The sequence below is a fragment of the Gymnogyps californianus genome, chromosome 4, assembly GCF_018139145.2.
Source record: "Gymnogyps californianus isolate 813 chromosome 4, ASM1813914v2, whole genome shotgun sequence".
Classification (NCBI taxonomy): domain Eukaryota; kingdom Metazoa; phylum Chordata; class Aves; order Accipitriformes; family Cathartidae; genus Gymnogyps; species Gymnogyps californianus.
Window position 1 is genome coordinate 70,992,707 of NC_059474.1, and position 15,218 is coordinate 71,007,924.

The 15,218-nt window shown below is 36.5% G+C and overlaps 1 protein-coding gene across 5 annotated transcripts in view; it reads left to right on the forward strand.

The window, feature by feature from the left end:
- CLGN (calmegin) overlaps positions 1 to 14,904 on the forward strand; it is a 30,420-nt gene extending 15,516 nt beyond the window's left edge. For 4 of the 5 annotated variants that reach the window (XM_050895546.1, XM_050895547.1, XM_050895548.1 and 1 more), the window contains 10 exons: positions 207 to 399; positions 2,289 to 2,478; positions 3,106 to 3,219; positions 3,845 to 4,001; positions 5,254 to 5,469; positions 7,016 to 7,135; positions 7,318 to 7,459; positions 9,325 to 9,402; positions 12,056 to 12,165; positions 13,871 to 14,904. In XM_050895546.1, the coding sequence (XP_050751503.1) occupies positions 207 to 399; positions 2,289 to 2,478; positions 3,106 to 3,219; positions 3,845 to 4,001; positions 5,254 to 5,469; positions 7,016 to 7,135; positions 7,318 to 7,459; positions 9,325 to 9,402; positions 12,056 to 12,165; positions 13,871 to 13,951 (1,401 nt within the window). In that variant the 3' untranslated portion in view covers positions 13,952 to 14,904. The remainder of the gene's footprint in view (positions 1 to 206; positions 400 to 2,288; positions 2,479 to 3,105; positions 3,220 to 3,844; positions 4,002 to 5,253; positions 5,470 to 7,015; positions 7,136 to 7,317; positions 7,460 to 9,324; positions 9,403 to 12,055; positions 12,166 to 13,870) is intronic. The other variant, XM_050895550.1, reaches the window with a different exon arrangement.
- The last annotated feature ends 314 nt before the right edge of the window (positions 14,905 to 15,218 follow it).

Consider the following 15,218-nt stretch of genomic DNA (forward strand, 5'->3'; position numbering starts at 1 on the left):
CGGTTAGTCTGTTCCCTGAGAACAGAGAGCACCCAGCAACTCAAGAGGACTCATCAATTCCTTTCATTAATTACCCTACCAGTTTTCAGTTACCTTTTAGAAAAAGGTAACTATGCTGTATGCTACAGCATCAAGGAAAAGAAGTACCCAAAATGACTTCATAAAATGTACAGTATAACACATGCTCAGCTTTCTTGCTTCTACAGGAATACTTTTTTGACAAAACACCTTATACTATTATGTTTGGACCAGATAAATGTGGAGAAGATTACAAACTACACTTTATCTTCAGACATAAGAATCCTAAAACTGGAGAATATGATGAAAAACATGCAAAACGTCCTGACGTAGACCTAAAAAAATTCTATTTGGACAAGAAGACGCATCTATATACTCTTGGTATTGTTTAATTCTTACAACTTTAAGTTGGAAAGGAGAGATTAAAAATGTGTTTCTGTCCACTGAAGCTTTGTATTTGAATCTGCTTTTTTGTTTGTAATAGTCTGTTAATTCTGAGGGGTGGCTGCTTAATGATTTGGGCTTAAATGATTTAATGACTGGGCTTAACTGCAGGACATAAAAGTGGCTTTGAAATGCTGCTGTTTAATATTCAATTACAGGAAAAAACATATCAGCCCTGGCCAGCCTTTAGCGTGAAGAATTGATTAATACTTCCACTACTTAATATGATAAAAATATTTTTGTTAAGAAATATTAAAAAAAACGCAACCGTCCAATATTCTGGGAGGGCATCAGAGTTCACAGGAATTCATTTAGATCTCCAGCATGCCACACACAACTCTCCTCCACATGTTAAGGGTTCTCACTAACACCTGCATCTGCAGCACTGTGCATGAACGGATATGTTACCTCATTCTCTGAAGATGAATGAATATGGGCTGGTTTTAATTCACGTGACGTCTCTCTCTGTACCAATGAACAGTATAGCAGAGATGAAAGTTTAATCTCTTAGTTCTTTTTTCCCCCTTTTTCTAATTTCTGAGGAAGAATAAATAATCGGAGAAAAATGGGCTAATCTGTGGCATACTGCAGATCCAGCAAAATTGACTGCACTTTTGAACTTCCATTGAATAATAATGGAAGACATGTTCAACTGCTGTGCCATGGGCAAACTTACTGTTCTTTAAAATAAATTACTGTAGTGTGCCATAGCAAACTTTCACTGTTAGATAATAGGAATAAGTGAAACAAAACACTTCTGTTGTGGTAAAGGAATGCACGTGTTCCTGTATTGGGGCTGTTCATTAGATTATGATTAAAAATACTTAAACTCAGATTGCATTTATTCTGTTATAATTTTTCAAATAGACTCCATAGAGCTGTGTGATTCTAATGCATTAATGTGACTGATAACATAACTTTAAAAATCAATTCTTTGTATTGTATCTAAAGTTATATGGGGATTTAATTTTTGCATTTATGGATATCTTAATACTGTTGAAAACTTAGGCTGCAAGAGCGTCATTAGATATTATCAAATTGTCATTGTAAGACTGTTACTCTGGTTTTGATCACCCATTTTTATGAAACTGTCATAAAAGTGCAATAGTATTTACTTTGAATTAATAGTCTTTGTTGTGTTGAGTGGACATTTGAATATACTTGTTAAGCACTTAGAAATGTGCTCATTGGTTATTAGAAATGGATCTGGATACAACATCTGTTAGTGAGTCTGACACTGCTCAGTTCTGTGACCCTGGCTTCTCAGTTACTCACACTTGCTAAAATACTTAAACAGTTGAAGAGAATTTTCTGTATTCGCAGTCTGGCATTTGAGGGAAGTGGCTATCAGATTTGACTCAGAGAAAATATTGCTTTGATGATCCTTCAGCTGTGTAACTGACACAGTTCTCATGTTTCCATGCTTTCAGGTGTGAAATTGTAATTTGGTAGCAGAGATGCCTTTTGGGGCAGAGGTTTGTCTTTCATTGTCTGTGTTTTTAAATAAATAAATAAAGCAGAATTTTGGCCAAGTGGTAGGTTTTTGAAAAGTCTCTTAGAAGATGCATGGATGCGTTTCAGCAATTGAATTTGCTAGAGGTTTCATTTTGGGGGGCCTGATACTGGTCATACATCTCCACAGTAGCAACTTTAATGTTTTGTGTCCAGATCCAGTACCTGGGTGGGGAGTCTGTCTCCTGCTCTGCTACTGAGGATCCTGTTTGCTGTTATTTGTCTAAGTCTGTGCTTATTATGTAGGTTTTGGTTAAAGATATTTGCAAAATGAATGCTTCCCTTATTTCTTAATACAAATTTCTTCAATTTAGTGCTAAAACCAGATGATACATTTGAAATGTTAATCGACCAGTCGGTTGTCAGTAAAGGAAGTCTTCTTGAGGATATGGTTCCTCCAGTCAACCCTCCCAAAGAAATAGAGGATCCTAGTGATAAGAAGCCTGATGATTGGGATGAGAGACCAAAAATACCTGATCCAAATGCTGTCAAACCAGATGACTGGTAAGGAGAACATTTTTATCTGTACAGTATCTTTTACATGCAGGTTATTCATTTGAAAGATTTGACTGGGTTTACTTTGGTTTTTTGCTAATGACAATTGGGATATGTTTCACTACTAAAAGCACTAAAGTTTGAAAACATAATTGAGGTGGGTACAAGGATCTAGTCATCTTCTAAGGAAAGAAATAATTGTGCTTTTTGCTGATTTGTAGCCTCCATGGTTCCAATTAAGAACTAAGATTGCTATACTTGAAAGATTAGGAAGAGGGGTTTTTTTTCACCATATAGTCTTAATTTACATTCAATGATTTCTGCTTCCTTCTGTGTGAACTACTGTTCATACGGCAACTCAGGAAGAGGAGGGGAAAAACTTAATGGGAAGACCTGACTGACACCTGCCAGTTGATGGCAGCAATTTCTGGGCAAAGTAGTACTTTGAAACAATGTAAATATAATTCAGATATTTGTAAACAGATAATTGGATGTCTAATTCTCATGATCAGTGTGTCTAATTCTACTGTGCCTTTGAAAATCGTCCCTTTCATGCCAGTTACAGTCCTCTGACCAGAACATTGGTTCAACATCAGGCTGCTTGCTGTATTTTCTAACAAAAGTCTGTAATTGAAGGGATGAAGATGAGCCTTCCAAAATAGAAGATCCTGATGCTGTTAAGCCTGAGGGATGGCTTGATGATGAACCACAGTATGTTCCAGACCCTAATGCAAAAAAACCAAAGGACTGGTAAGAACTTGATCAGTAAGTGCAGGTTGTTAATGTGTCTTGTAGATAAGCCTGCCGATTCTCTGTGGCAAATTATGAGTTGTGGATCAGAAGTCAGTTCAAATCTCATTGTCTTTTGAGGTAGTAAGTTGGAATGTGTAAGATATGGCCAAATATTTGTTGTTTTGGGGGGCTGCTTTTTGAAAAACATGAATATGTCGACTGCCTTTTGTTTTCTGAAGACATATAAACAAAAACAGAATATGAAGGACCCCTTTGAAAGAATTTGCTACAATGTTAAACCATGAAACATTTTAAGTTCATAACTTGAAATCATCATATAATAGTTTCAAAGGGATCTCTAAGCATCTTATGGAGAAGTGTTTTGCACTGTCTGCAGATGCAGGAATATAATTGCATTCAATCATGCTGTGGTAGTTATGAACATGTGACCTTTAAAAAAAAAAAAGTAGCACTCCTAAAAAAAAAAAAGTGTTTATACTGCTGGGTAAAGTTCTGTGAGCTGCTCAAAATTCTGAGGTTGTTATAGCAAAATGTGTACAGACCCTACCTTCAGACTGACTGCTAGTGTTCAGACCAGTCTGATCTTAAATCAGTTGTCCTTTTTTTTTTTTTTTTTCTGTAGGGATGAAGAAATGGATGGGGAGTGGGAAGCCCCTCAGATCCCTAATCCAAAGTGTGAGACTGCACCTGGTTGTGGACACTGGGTGCGTCCCATGAAGAATAACCCAAACTATAAAGGAAAATGGAAGGCACCTATGATAGATAATCCTAACTATCAGGTAATAGCAATATTGTAGGTCATTGTTAAAAGGTACAGCGTTCAACAGAGCAGGCAAGTCAAAGTAGTATATTTATATTTTAGAATTAGTCTGAACATCCTCACTAAACATTTTGAGCTTTTTTGTATTTAATTTGCCTTTTTTTTTTTTCTTTAAGTATACAGGAAAATATAAATGCTTCCTGTATTAAAACAATTTCTCTGTTAAAAGTTGCTTTTGCAATAATTTGCACTGGTACCACTTACTTGATGTGCTCTGTAGAATTGTATCTGAATTACGTTATCATTTAATGAAATATTTCTCTTTTTTTGTTGGGGTTTTAAGTGTGGGTCTTTTAAAAGAACACTTTTTTTTTTAATTAAAAAAAATGAAACCTTTCGGTAAACAGATTGACTTACTAGTTCAATCTTACTGGAAGCATCAATTTTGGATAATTAAATTCCCTCCTTCCCCTCCAGATATAAGAGGCAATCAGTTGGATATTAAAGAGTTACTTTGTATTAATTATGGGTGGGGACTACTTGAATCTCATTTCTTTGAGCTTAAGATCCTAAGCACATTTGTAAACAAAATTTGGCTCTAATTTGCACAGGTATCATAAGGCTGAATTTTCCTTCCCTAAAATTTTCCCTAACACTTCTGGTTACGGTAGCTGTTAGTTTATATGTATGTACTGGAAGGGACCATGTGGATCATGGGATGTAGTTCCCCTGCAGTCTTAGGGCCACCAGACAATAGATGCTTACCTCAGAAGATTCCATCACTGGCCACAAAATACTGACCAATGCCCTTAGGAAAATGTATATGCTATATTGATGAACAAAAGCCAAAATTATATATTACACAAGGAGAGACTAGAGGAAGTAGTAATACCAATGTCTTATTTTCCTGCAGTATTAGGAAATTTGTTTCCTAGACTTATTCTAAGAAGTTTACAAAGACTGTGCTTGGAATCACCAGTACCAGGAAGAACGGAGATACTTTGTACAGTCAGTTATTACTGTAACCCTGTATAGACAAAAAAAAAAATTAATTTTAAGAGGTCTGCCCTAAGCCAGAAAATTGAGACCCATCTGCCACAATCCTATAGGCTATTTCCAATTCTGTTTTTATGTAAGTTAAACTCTACTGCTTATCTTTTTAAATAATGGATTTAAAATAGTTGAGAAATTATAATTATTTTAAAATTTGTTTTCACAGTTTGTTTTTAGTGAGGTATAGGTAATGTGATTACATTTTTTTTCCTTAAAAGGGAATCTGGAGCCCTCGGAAAATACCTAACCCAGACTATTTTGAAGATCTGCACCCGTTCGAGATGACCACTGTCAGTGCTGTTGGTTTAGAACTCTGGTCTATGACATCTGATATCTACTTCGATAACTTCATTATATGTTCAGAAAAAGAAGTAGCAGATCGTTGGGCAGCAGATGGCTGGGGCTTGAAGAAATTAGTAGCAAGTGCTAATGAGGTATAAACTTTACTATGTTCTTGGTAGCCAAAAGTAGTGAGGAAGATGTGCTGTTGGAAGAATTTTCTGTCAACTAATGCTGACAGAATATTAATTTGTCTGCAATTAATAGTCTTGCTGAGTAACTATGATAGTTTTTCTTTTTCCTCATAGTTTGGCTTTTTACCTTTCCTAGATCAAGATCCTCTTGAAATTAAGAGTACAACATTTTACTTAAACAGCTGGTGAGAAATGGGCTTCATTATAGTTAATGAGTCTTCTGCTGTTCACGGTGATACTAGAAATTCAGTACCTGTCAGCAAATGGAAGCTCAGTTAGTTACACTCAAAGACCTCTTTTTTTTTTTTCCTTTTCACTTGCGGCTAACTCCGTTATATATGTTTTTTTAGATGTTTCCCTCTACGAGGAATGGATGAATAGTTGTGTGTTTTTTCTGTGTAATAATTTTAGGCCTTTGGCTGCTTAGATGTATATTATGCAGCTCTGAAAATAGTGCACGTATGTTTATGGAGCTGCATCTGTTCTTCTGTTTCTTTGTGTGCATCCACATTCTGTTTGTATACTGCACTTGGCCAGCCACCACAGTTCTTTCTAGATCTCTTTCCTATGCTGCGGGATGAACTTGTCCTGACATACGGGATCGTGAGCCCCTCTAGTGGCTGCCTTTACTGACTACAGGTTCTTTCGAACAGTCCTATTTTCTTGAGTGGCAAGGGCAGGCCTGCAGCTGTGGGAAAGAAGCGATGGGTTGGTGGCAAATGTGGCCGATTCCTGACAGCTGCTGTTTTGTCCCAGGATGAGGAAGTAGCAACAGCGTATCTGCCCATGCAATTAGGAAAGCCACCTCCTCCCACAACTTTGCCCTTTTCTGAAATGTTTGGGTTTATGTCTGGACCTGCATCTATACCTGTACACATAGTAGCAAAAAATATTCCCTTGAGTCCCCTCACTCCACTGTGCCTCTCAAACTTCCTACCTTAGTTGCTGATGTACCCTTTCCAGAGGTCTTACTGGACCAGGCACTTGCCTACCTACCTCTACTGTATAAGTCGGAACTGGGTTGGGAGGACAATTTACTCCCTGAATAATTGGCTGTTAAAGGAGAGAACGTAGTAGTACAGATGGAACAAGACATAGCTGTTCAGGAGGCTGGTTGTTGCTCTGAGGTTCTTGATGCTTTGGGAGCTTTCAGCTGAGTTAGCACTGCGTGGAGAAAAAATAGAGTAGCTGGGAAGGGTGTAAAGTGTGAGGTTGCCAAGACTCCAAATGTCGCTTTACAGAATTGAGTAGTGGCCAGTCTAGTATGTTTGGAGTACCAGGTTTGTTCATTCTTACTTAGCACCTGCTATTTATTTGCAATCTGTCAAGTTGTTGCTTTACTAGTATTGAAATCCAATATTGTTTTAGTCATTAAAAAAGCAAAGGTAAAGAACAATTTTCTTTGGGCAACATAAAGCTTAAAATATATACAGTATACTTTATAAACTTATTGAAGTGTTGAGAGGGATGTAAATGCAAAATTTTTTTTTAATTGTTTTTAATACAGCCAGGCATGTTTAGCCAACTGGTGACTGCTGCAGAAGACCACCCATGGCTCTGGGTTCTTTACATCTTGACTTTAGCTCTCCCTGTTGGTCTAGGTGTGTTGTTCTGCTGGCCAGCAAAGGTTAGAGAAACTTACTATATTTTTATTTGGTTTTATTCTTAATACTTTATTTGAAAACTCTTAGCATCTGTGCAACAATATGCACTTTTAATGTGCCATTTGATATTACTTAGCTTACAGTGGCTGTTGTGTTTAATTCTTAATTTGAGTTTAAATGTAAATTGATTTTTAATTTGCTGTAGAAAACAGATGAAGAGATTGACTTCAAAAAAACTTGTATATCTAAGCCAATTACAAAGGGAGAACTAAAACAAGAGAGAGAGGAGTTAGAAGATGATGAAGTAGAATTAGAAGAAAAAGAAAATGAAGATACTGCTGAAGATGGTAAGATGAGCAAGCCAGCTTGCAGTTCGATTAAATATAAAGACATGAATAGGACTAGTTCATGAATTGCATTGCCAATAATTACAACCAGTTATCTTAGAATATGCAAAACCTGCCTCACTCCAACTCATCTTTTTCTCTTTGACAACCTCCAGTGAGTGGCATTCCATGGCTAATAATAGCTCTTTGATAAATACAAGCAGAAAGTAAGGCTCTCCTCGGGTATTTTTTCACTTTCAAGAAATTAACATGCTTCTGACAGTCTTTTTATGTTTGTAGGCAGTGATGCGTATTTTCTCCCTTCTAAATATTTCATATATTGAACACATCTGAATGATTCAGATATATGTACCTGAAGTGGTTGAAGTCACGTTGTTGTCTTTAAAATGTGTCTGGAATAGCTTTATGTCTTTAACACAAGTCTTTCTGCTTACTCCTCTGTGGGAGGGTTGTACCTTGAACTATTCTGTTGGTCACTGATTTTAGTAACTCTTGTTAAAGCCTGAAAATACAGTAGACTTGAAGTACTGAAGTCTGCTGCTTCCTTTGTGTTGCTTTCTAGCAAGGCATTGCATGCCTGCAGAGGTCTGTCTTGCTGCCCCAAGGGAGAAATCAATGATGCAGTAGGTTGAGCTAAACTTTGGCATCCAAAGATAAAATTATCTTGTGTTACCGTATCAAAGATCACTGGTACTATTCAACTATGGCTTTGATGTTCTGTTAGCATTTCCCTGAGTCTATAGTAATGAATGAAAAGCAAATCACCTAACTTACAGTGCATTATCTTGACTTCCATGAGAAAATCCTTAGCCTCGGGCATCTGCAAGATTCTGCCTCTTACTTCACTCTTCCTTGGTAGGAACAAAGTGACAAGTGACTGGCATGGAAAGTTAGAAAATAAGCAGACATTCATGGTTGTTTTTTTTTCTTAGTACTGACATCACTTTGTATTACTGACTGAAACTTTGGGTTTTGTCTGTCTCTGCACTATGTTCCATGAGTGCTGATGGCTTCTGCCTGTATGACTTAAAAGTTTATTCAGTATCAGATGTTCCCATGCCAGTACTTAGAGAATTGAGTACGTTGTTGGCACAATGCTTGCCACACCAAACTTAGTCCATCTGCCTTACCATTTGAGAGCCTTACTTAAGCATTTAATTATTTTAGTTATGCTACATATATTTTTTACATTAGCATAAATTGTAGGTACAGCATTTCAGCATTGTGGCTTCCTGCATTTTCCTTTTGATCTTACTCTACTTTAACTGCTCTTTGCTCCTGAATTACAGAATCTGTTTTCTTTTACCCAGTCTTGATGCAGATCATAGATATGTTTTGTACCTAATATGCTACTGTTGCAGGGCTGTCTGAGATATTCTTCTGTTAAGTCAGTTAATTTAGTTAATTACAACACATCACTTAAGAAATAATATGTTAAAGTGTGTGTTTGAATGTTAGAAATAAGGTCCAGGCAATCACAGAGGAACACTGTTTAGCTCCCACAACTTTTGTAAAGAATTCCACTTGGAACAGCTGTTCGTGACGTTTCAAAAGTAGGTTCCATTTTAGACCTTTACTTTCAGTTACTAAACTGAACACAGAGTAGAACTAACATAGCTAGCTTTTGTATGACTATTCCAAGGTTTTCAAGTAAATTCTAGACTTCCGAGGGAAGGATTACACTTTGCTGTCATATGACTTCCTGGTTTCTCTTTAAGAAGAATTGCTTAGCTTCTCTTAGCTTCCTGCCGCCTTTTACATTTGCAGGTTGGATTCTTCCCTTTTTTCCTATCACTCTTTTGCCTCTTCGTATCTGAAAGCATTAGAGAATGTCTTCTGTCTCCTGCTGATTCTTTTTGCTACAGAGAGAAGAGACATGGAGGAGACAAAAAGAGAGCTTATAAAGGATACAAAGAAGATGGAAAGGGAGGCTCCTCCTTCAGGTACTGGGAAAGGGAAGTAATTTGGGCCAGGACTTGAAAATGGTCTCTCCTTTCCGATTTTTTTTCCCCTCTGCTTCCTTGTTGATGGTAGAACTTCAAGCTGGTGGATGCCAGCTTTCATCAGATACGGATGTGAGTTTCCTCTGAGATGTCTCAGTATGGTTTCTGTAGTAATAAATATTTTCTACTAGTCTCTTTGGATCCTAATAATTTTTACAATTCCTTTATAGTCATTATCTGCTTCTTTGTTTTCTGGAGTTGAAGGTAACGGGGTTTGAGCTGTGGAATACTGAATGACTTGAGATCCACATTTTATCATGGGGCCATTAAAGAAAAAAAAAAAGAAAAAGTGTGGCACTATAGCAAATTTCAGAAATGCCTGTAGATTTCTTCGACTCCAGTGAGAATGAGTTGCTGGCAGAGTGCTTCTTGAAGGGCATTGTCCTGTTTTATTTTGGGATTTACTGTTTTATTTTGTTCTATGTTAATTTTTGTGGCATTGCTAAAGGATGATGTGTTCTTGACTTGTCCACTCATCTGCTTTGTCTCTTTGCTTTCCTTGCCCTCTAGAAAAATATTCCAGGAAGTGAAAGAATGTTGCCAAGAAATGGAATTTCAGGGGCACAGTCTGAACCTTATTTGTGAAGTTATACATTCATTTGTATGAAATACTGTTTAAATTAATATTAGACTAAAATCAATAATTTTAAATAGTGTAGTTGTCCAGTTCTGGCTTTTACTACTTCTGATGTCTGAAGTTTTTTGGTTTGTTTTGGGTTTTCCCCTCTATTGAAATTAGTACTTGGGGGAGGTGCTGGATTTGCATCATTTAAAACTTCTAATTTTTTCATTAGAATATCAGCAAAGGCTTTGTGAATTTTTGCCAGGCTCTTCTCTTAAGGGCTTATTTTTAGAACAGAAGTCTTTGTCTACATCTATCTTAAACTATGTGGTCTCCATTTTTTTGTCATACTTCTGCTTTTGATAACAGTAGTAGAGACATACTATTGTAGACATGTATCAGGTATATTTACAGATGGGGAAACTAATTTCTTAGAGCTTCACTAATTGTTATGAACTGTTTGGCTCAATTTATAGCTGTACTGTAGGCAAAGTTTTTTGGTGCTCCTACAGAAGTCTCAAATATTTTAATAAATTAGAGTTTTCTAGATTTTTGTCACCAAGAATCAGGAGAGTCGCATCTTATGTGACTACTATCTGAATTTATATGGTTACTTTTGTTTCAGTTTTACTGAGCTGAAACAGTAAGAATTGGGGGGGGGGTGTTGGCTTTTTGATTTTGGTTTTTTTGACACTGAAGTAGTGCTTATGAGATGTAGGCATGACCTGACAAGGGTAGAGTTGAGCACTGCTTCATTACTGTTTTTAACTGAGCCACTGGCAGACTGTTAAGTTGTAAAATGCCATCTGATATACTTTCTATCAGATTTAGGTATGATTTCTTGCTTACCCTTGATAGTAAGTATTGCAAGGGGTACTCAGTTTTTAGAAGTTCTCACTTCAAGACCTCAGTTTGAAGTAAAGGAAGAGACTTGCCAAACCCCAGTAACTTTTCTTTGAATCATGCTGTGGTTGCTGAGGTTCTTATACTCAGCACAGATACCTAAAATGCAGGCATGGGAGTGCCAGCTTGTAAGTACTGAAGCCCAAAGTGGAAATCAAAACAGTTGAGTGCCTGGCCTCCTTCACAAAACATGCAGAATATAGAGAGTTGGTTACCCTAGAAGGGCAATCTACGTGCTGAGCAGAGCGCAGCCTAGAATTCGCAATATTTGGTGCATGCACTGCTCTTCAGTGCAGTGACATGGCCTCAGTAAGAAAGAAGAAACCGCCTCTGTGTTGCTTAGCCTATAGTTCATCCAGGGAATGCTGGAGAGTAAAAAGGTACCTTTTTTTTTTAACTTTTTTTTTTCCCCCCTCCTCTTCAGTCCCTGTTAGTTCAAAGGTCTAACTGACACCAGGTGTCATAAAAAGCTTACTGCTTTTTGTGAATAGTTTTGTCCTAGTAGTACAAGCTGGACATACTTCGAGTGAGCTGAGGGGAGTACAGTGCTTATCTGACTAGTTTCTGCATAGCAGTAATGCGTAAGCAGGGGGTAAGCACAGAGCTGCTTATCCTTCAACCAAAACAGTATGCCAAAAGAATTCCCTGCTGAAAAAGGGAGTTCCCTTAGGATGTAGGCATCCCCCGTGGTGGATGACTGATAACTGCAATATTGTACTTTACTATCTAAGTCAGAATTTAGTCAGTTTTGGGATGCCTGAGTTGTCCTATTTTAGACTCCGATCTCAAAACTGTCTAATACAATACTTGGATTTAAGGACTTCCCTAAAGGAAATCAACTTAAGGTCGTCATTTTAGTCGGTCACTTACAAGTCTGAAGAGAGTATGTGCTATTTTGAAAAGAGGCTAGGCTGAAGTTGTTAAAATCAGTTATTTAATCGGACAGTGATCAATTTCTACTAATTCATGAGAACTCTACTCTCTGTATCACAGAGATGTTTTTATGGGTTATTGTAAACAAGCAGTTCATTCTAAGACCGAAATTGGCTTCTTTTCCTTACTAGTGTCTGGATATAGTGTATTTTTAATATAGTTCTGTTTACAAAGTAAAATTAATTTCTTCTGCAGAAGATGAGGGTGAAGGTGGTGAAGATATTGATGATGATGAAGAAAATGAAGTTGCAGATGGAAGTCAAGAAGAAGGTGATAAGTCAAATAAATCTGGTTCAGAAGATGAGGTAAGTTTGGGTTTTTTCCCCTATTTTCTCCTTGCCCTTGTCCAACATCACACTTCTAACTAAGCCCAGTTACCTACAACAAGAGGTTTTTTTCTAATGAACCATAAAACAAATCATGAGGTGGGGCTGTGTTTTTATTTGACACCTCAAATGCTCTGTATAGGTTTGTGAAACATGTCTCTTCCTGTGTAATTTTGGCTAGGAGGTGATACTTATTGTAAAATACAGGTATAGTATAGAAGTGATCATGCAGGTCTCTAAATGTGAAATGTTTTTACAGGAGTATAGTTTTTAACAGGTTATTAAATGAATTGCAAGTCTTGAAAATTTGGATGCTGCAGTAGATATCAATCTCTTTTTATCGTGCTACTTAATTGATGGAACATGTGCTTCTAACCAAATAGTCTTTCAGTGAGACCTAGAAAAACCTTAAGCTTTCAGTTATCTTTTTTTTAATTCCAAAATAAGGTTTTAAGCAAAATGACCATACTGGTTTTGAATTCAGCACCTGCAGTTTCATTTTTCTTATGCAGATTAATCCAGTCACCAGATAATCTATACAATGTATTTCAGAAAATAACATTGTAGAATGGAATTTGTGTGTGCTTTTCTTGCTCATCAACCACTCATTATCCTTTCATTTAGATATGTCTGAAATGCTTTAGATCTACCCACAGTATTTCTGTTGTTCATCTTGTGCTTGTCACTCCCTAAATGAGTTCCTTCCCAGATTAGGGCAGTTGGTTAATGTAATGTTAACTCCTTTTCATATAAAACTCCTCCAGGAAACTGTACCTTGCATGAGGTTGCATTGTTTCAGCACTGAAATTCTTCATTAATTACCCCTTATTCAGTACTTCTTCTTGTTCCTGTAAGAAGTTTTAGGTTTTTTTTTTCCTTGTACATTTACCTAGGAATACAGTATCTGATGAGCCCCATTAAGATGCATGTGACTCTTCGTGAAAGTAATAACAAGATCTGAATGTGTGTATGCCATTACACAGCATCACAGTGTAATGCTCTTCTCTGGATATTTTCAGGGTGTACAAGTTTCTGTCATGAGTTAGCTAGTGACCTACTTGGGAGATGTCATGTACACCAAGTCCTCACTCAGATTGTGCCACGTTCTGTGAGCTGTTCCTTCTGAATGAGGTGCTTGCCATTAGGTGATGCAGGCAAGGGAGGAAGCAATGCTTTGTCTGAGAATGGAGTTCATGTTGGAAAGGCTTTTCATGTGCCTCTGTAAGCTAATCGCTTTTAAACTGAGAAGAACACATCTGGTTTAAGAACAGTTTGTTCTATTTGTAGCTCTCCAAAGGCAGCAGTTAGAATGTTTCAAATGCTTCTTTCTTAAGTAGAAATTAAAATTGGCATAAGATGCACTTTAAGGAACTTGCTAAATTCATTTAAAAGTCACCGCTTTTAACAGAGTGAGTAAATGGGCAAAACCAAATTTCTGACATCAGTTTAGATGTGTTATTCTCTTCCTTCTGAATATAGAAAGGAAAAGTCTTCTACCCGCTTTATTTATTGTTAGATTAGTATTGTGGGAAAAAAAATGTCCTATCACTTAAGTATTGCATTTAGTGATAATATGATTGGGGGGGGTCGGGAGGAGGAATAAAGTAACATGCCAGTTTCAGTAATTAAAATTGGTTTAAAATTTGAATGCTGAATTTTTTTCTTTTTTTTTTTTTTCCCCCAGATGAAAGAAGCTGATGAAAGCACAGGTTCTGGAGACGGTCCACTGAAATCAGTGCGCAAAAGAAGAGTACGAAAGGACTGAGTTACTTCCAGCTAGTATTTGTAGGTCTAGATAATAGTAACTTTTGGTATGCCACTTCAGTGGGCCCGATAGCATGCAAGTTCCTGAGATTTGAAGGAAAAAGGGGGACTTATTGCTACTTAACCTCCTATTTTAATTCTCTAACCTCTTTTAACCTTCCCAGGCTTCCTTGATTCCCTTTTTTAAGGAGAAATACTCTCTGTGAGGAGTTAGCTGATGTTTTAAATTCAGAATAAAAATGAAATTACAAGTTGGCCAACTAATTTTAAGGTGAAGATTCTTAAGATTTGAAGATTCCTAGAAATTACTATTAGCTGGAGATAAAGTTACTCTAAATATTTTTAAAAAACATGAATAAATTATAATATTTTTGCAGCTCTAGCACAAAATCAGCTGTTTACACTTTTCAGCTAAAAGAGGATGATAGTATAGATGTAGCATCTATAGCAGTTCACATTGCTATGAGAAAAGGTACTTTTTTCTGTGCAGAGCTAAAGGCAATAATTGTTTTTGTATGATGATTTAGTGCTAGCAACAATTTTTATTGTAAATTATTTATTTTAGTTGATCTTGTTATGTGGGTGGTCACCTATTCACTTTAGACATTGGTTACAGTAATTTATTTTTAAGAGATATTTTAAAACAGAATACTCGTAGAACAAGTGGTAATTGATGTGACTTGTTTTACTTTTGAATGCAGATATCAAATCTGCAGAAGTGATATAGAGATGATTTTTTCAAACTTTTATAGTTCTCATACAGTTCCAAGTCAGACTGGTATAACCTCTGTTTATAGAATACTTGCTAATTGTACATTGCCTCCTAAAAATATTTAATAATTCTTGCTTAACATGAAATTTATTAATATAGATAAGAATTTTTGATGGATTAAGTTTTTTACAGATGTGAGTAACTGGGCATTCTCATAATATAGTTTAAATAAACTGCATATTGTAAAAGAAACTTTGTTTTGTTAAAGTTCAGCTCTATATTAAAACAAACAATAAAACTGCAGTCACCAGAAACCTCTTGCTGCATGGCAGCTGCCTATACTAGTAGGATGTAAAATGCTAGCAAAAGCAGTCATACATTAAAAATGAGTAGAAATACATTAATTCATAAGAAACCTAACAGATTTCCTTGTGCCTGGCAAGAAGTTAGTTCACTTAAAAAAGAAATATTTTCACAGCAAATCAAGTCAGCAAAGATTCCATGGAGGTCTCTAACAAATGAATGCTTAATTAACCCTAATGAAGAAGCCAGTGTC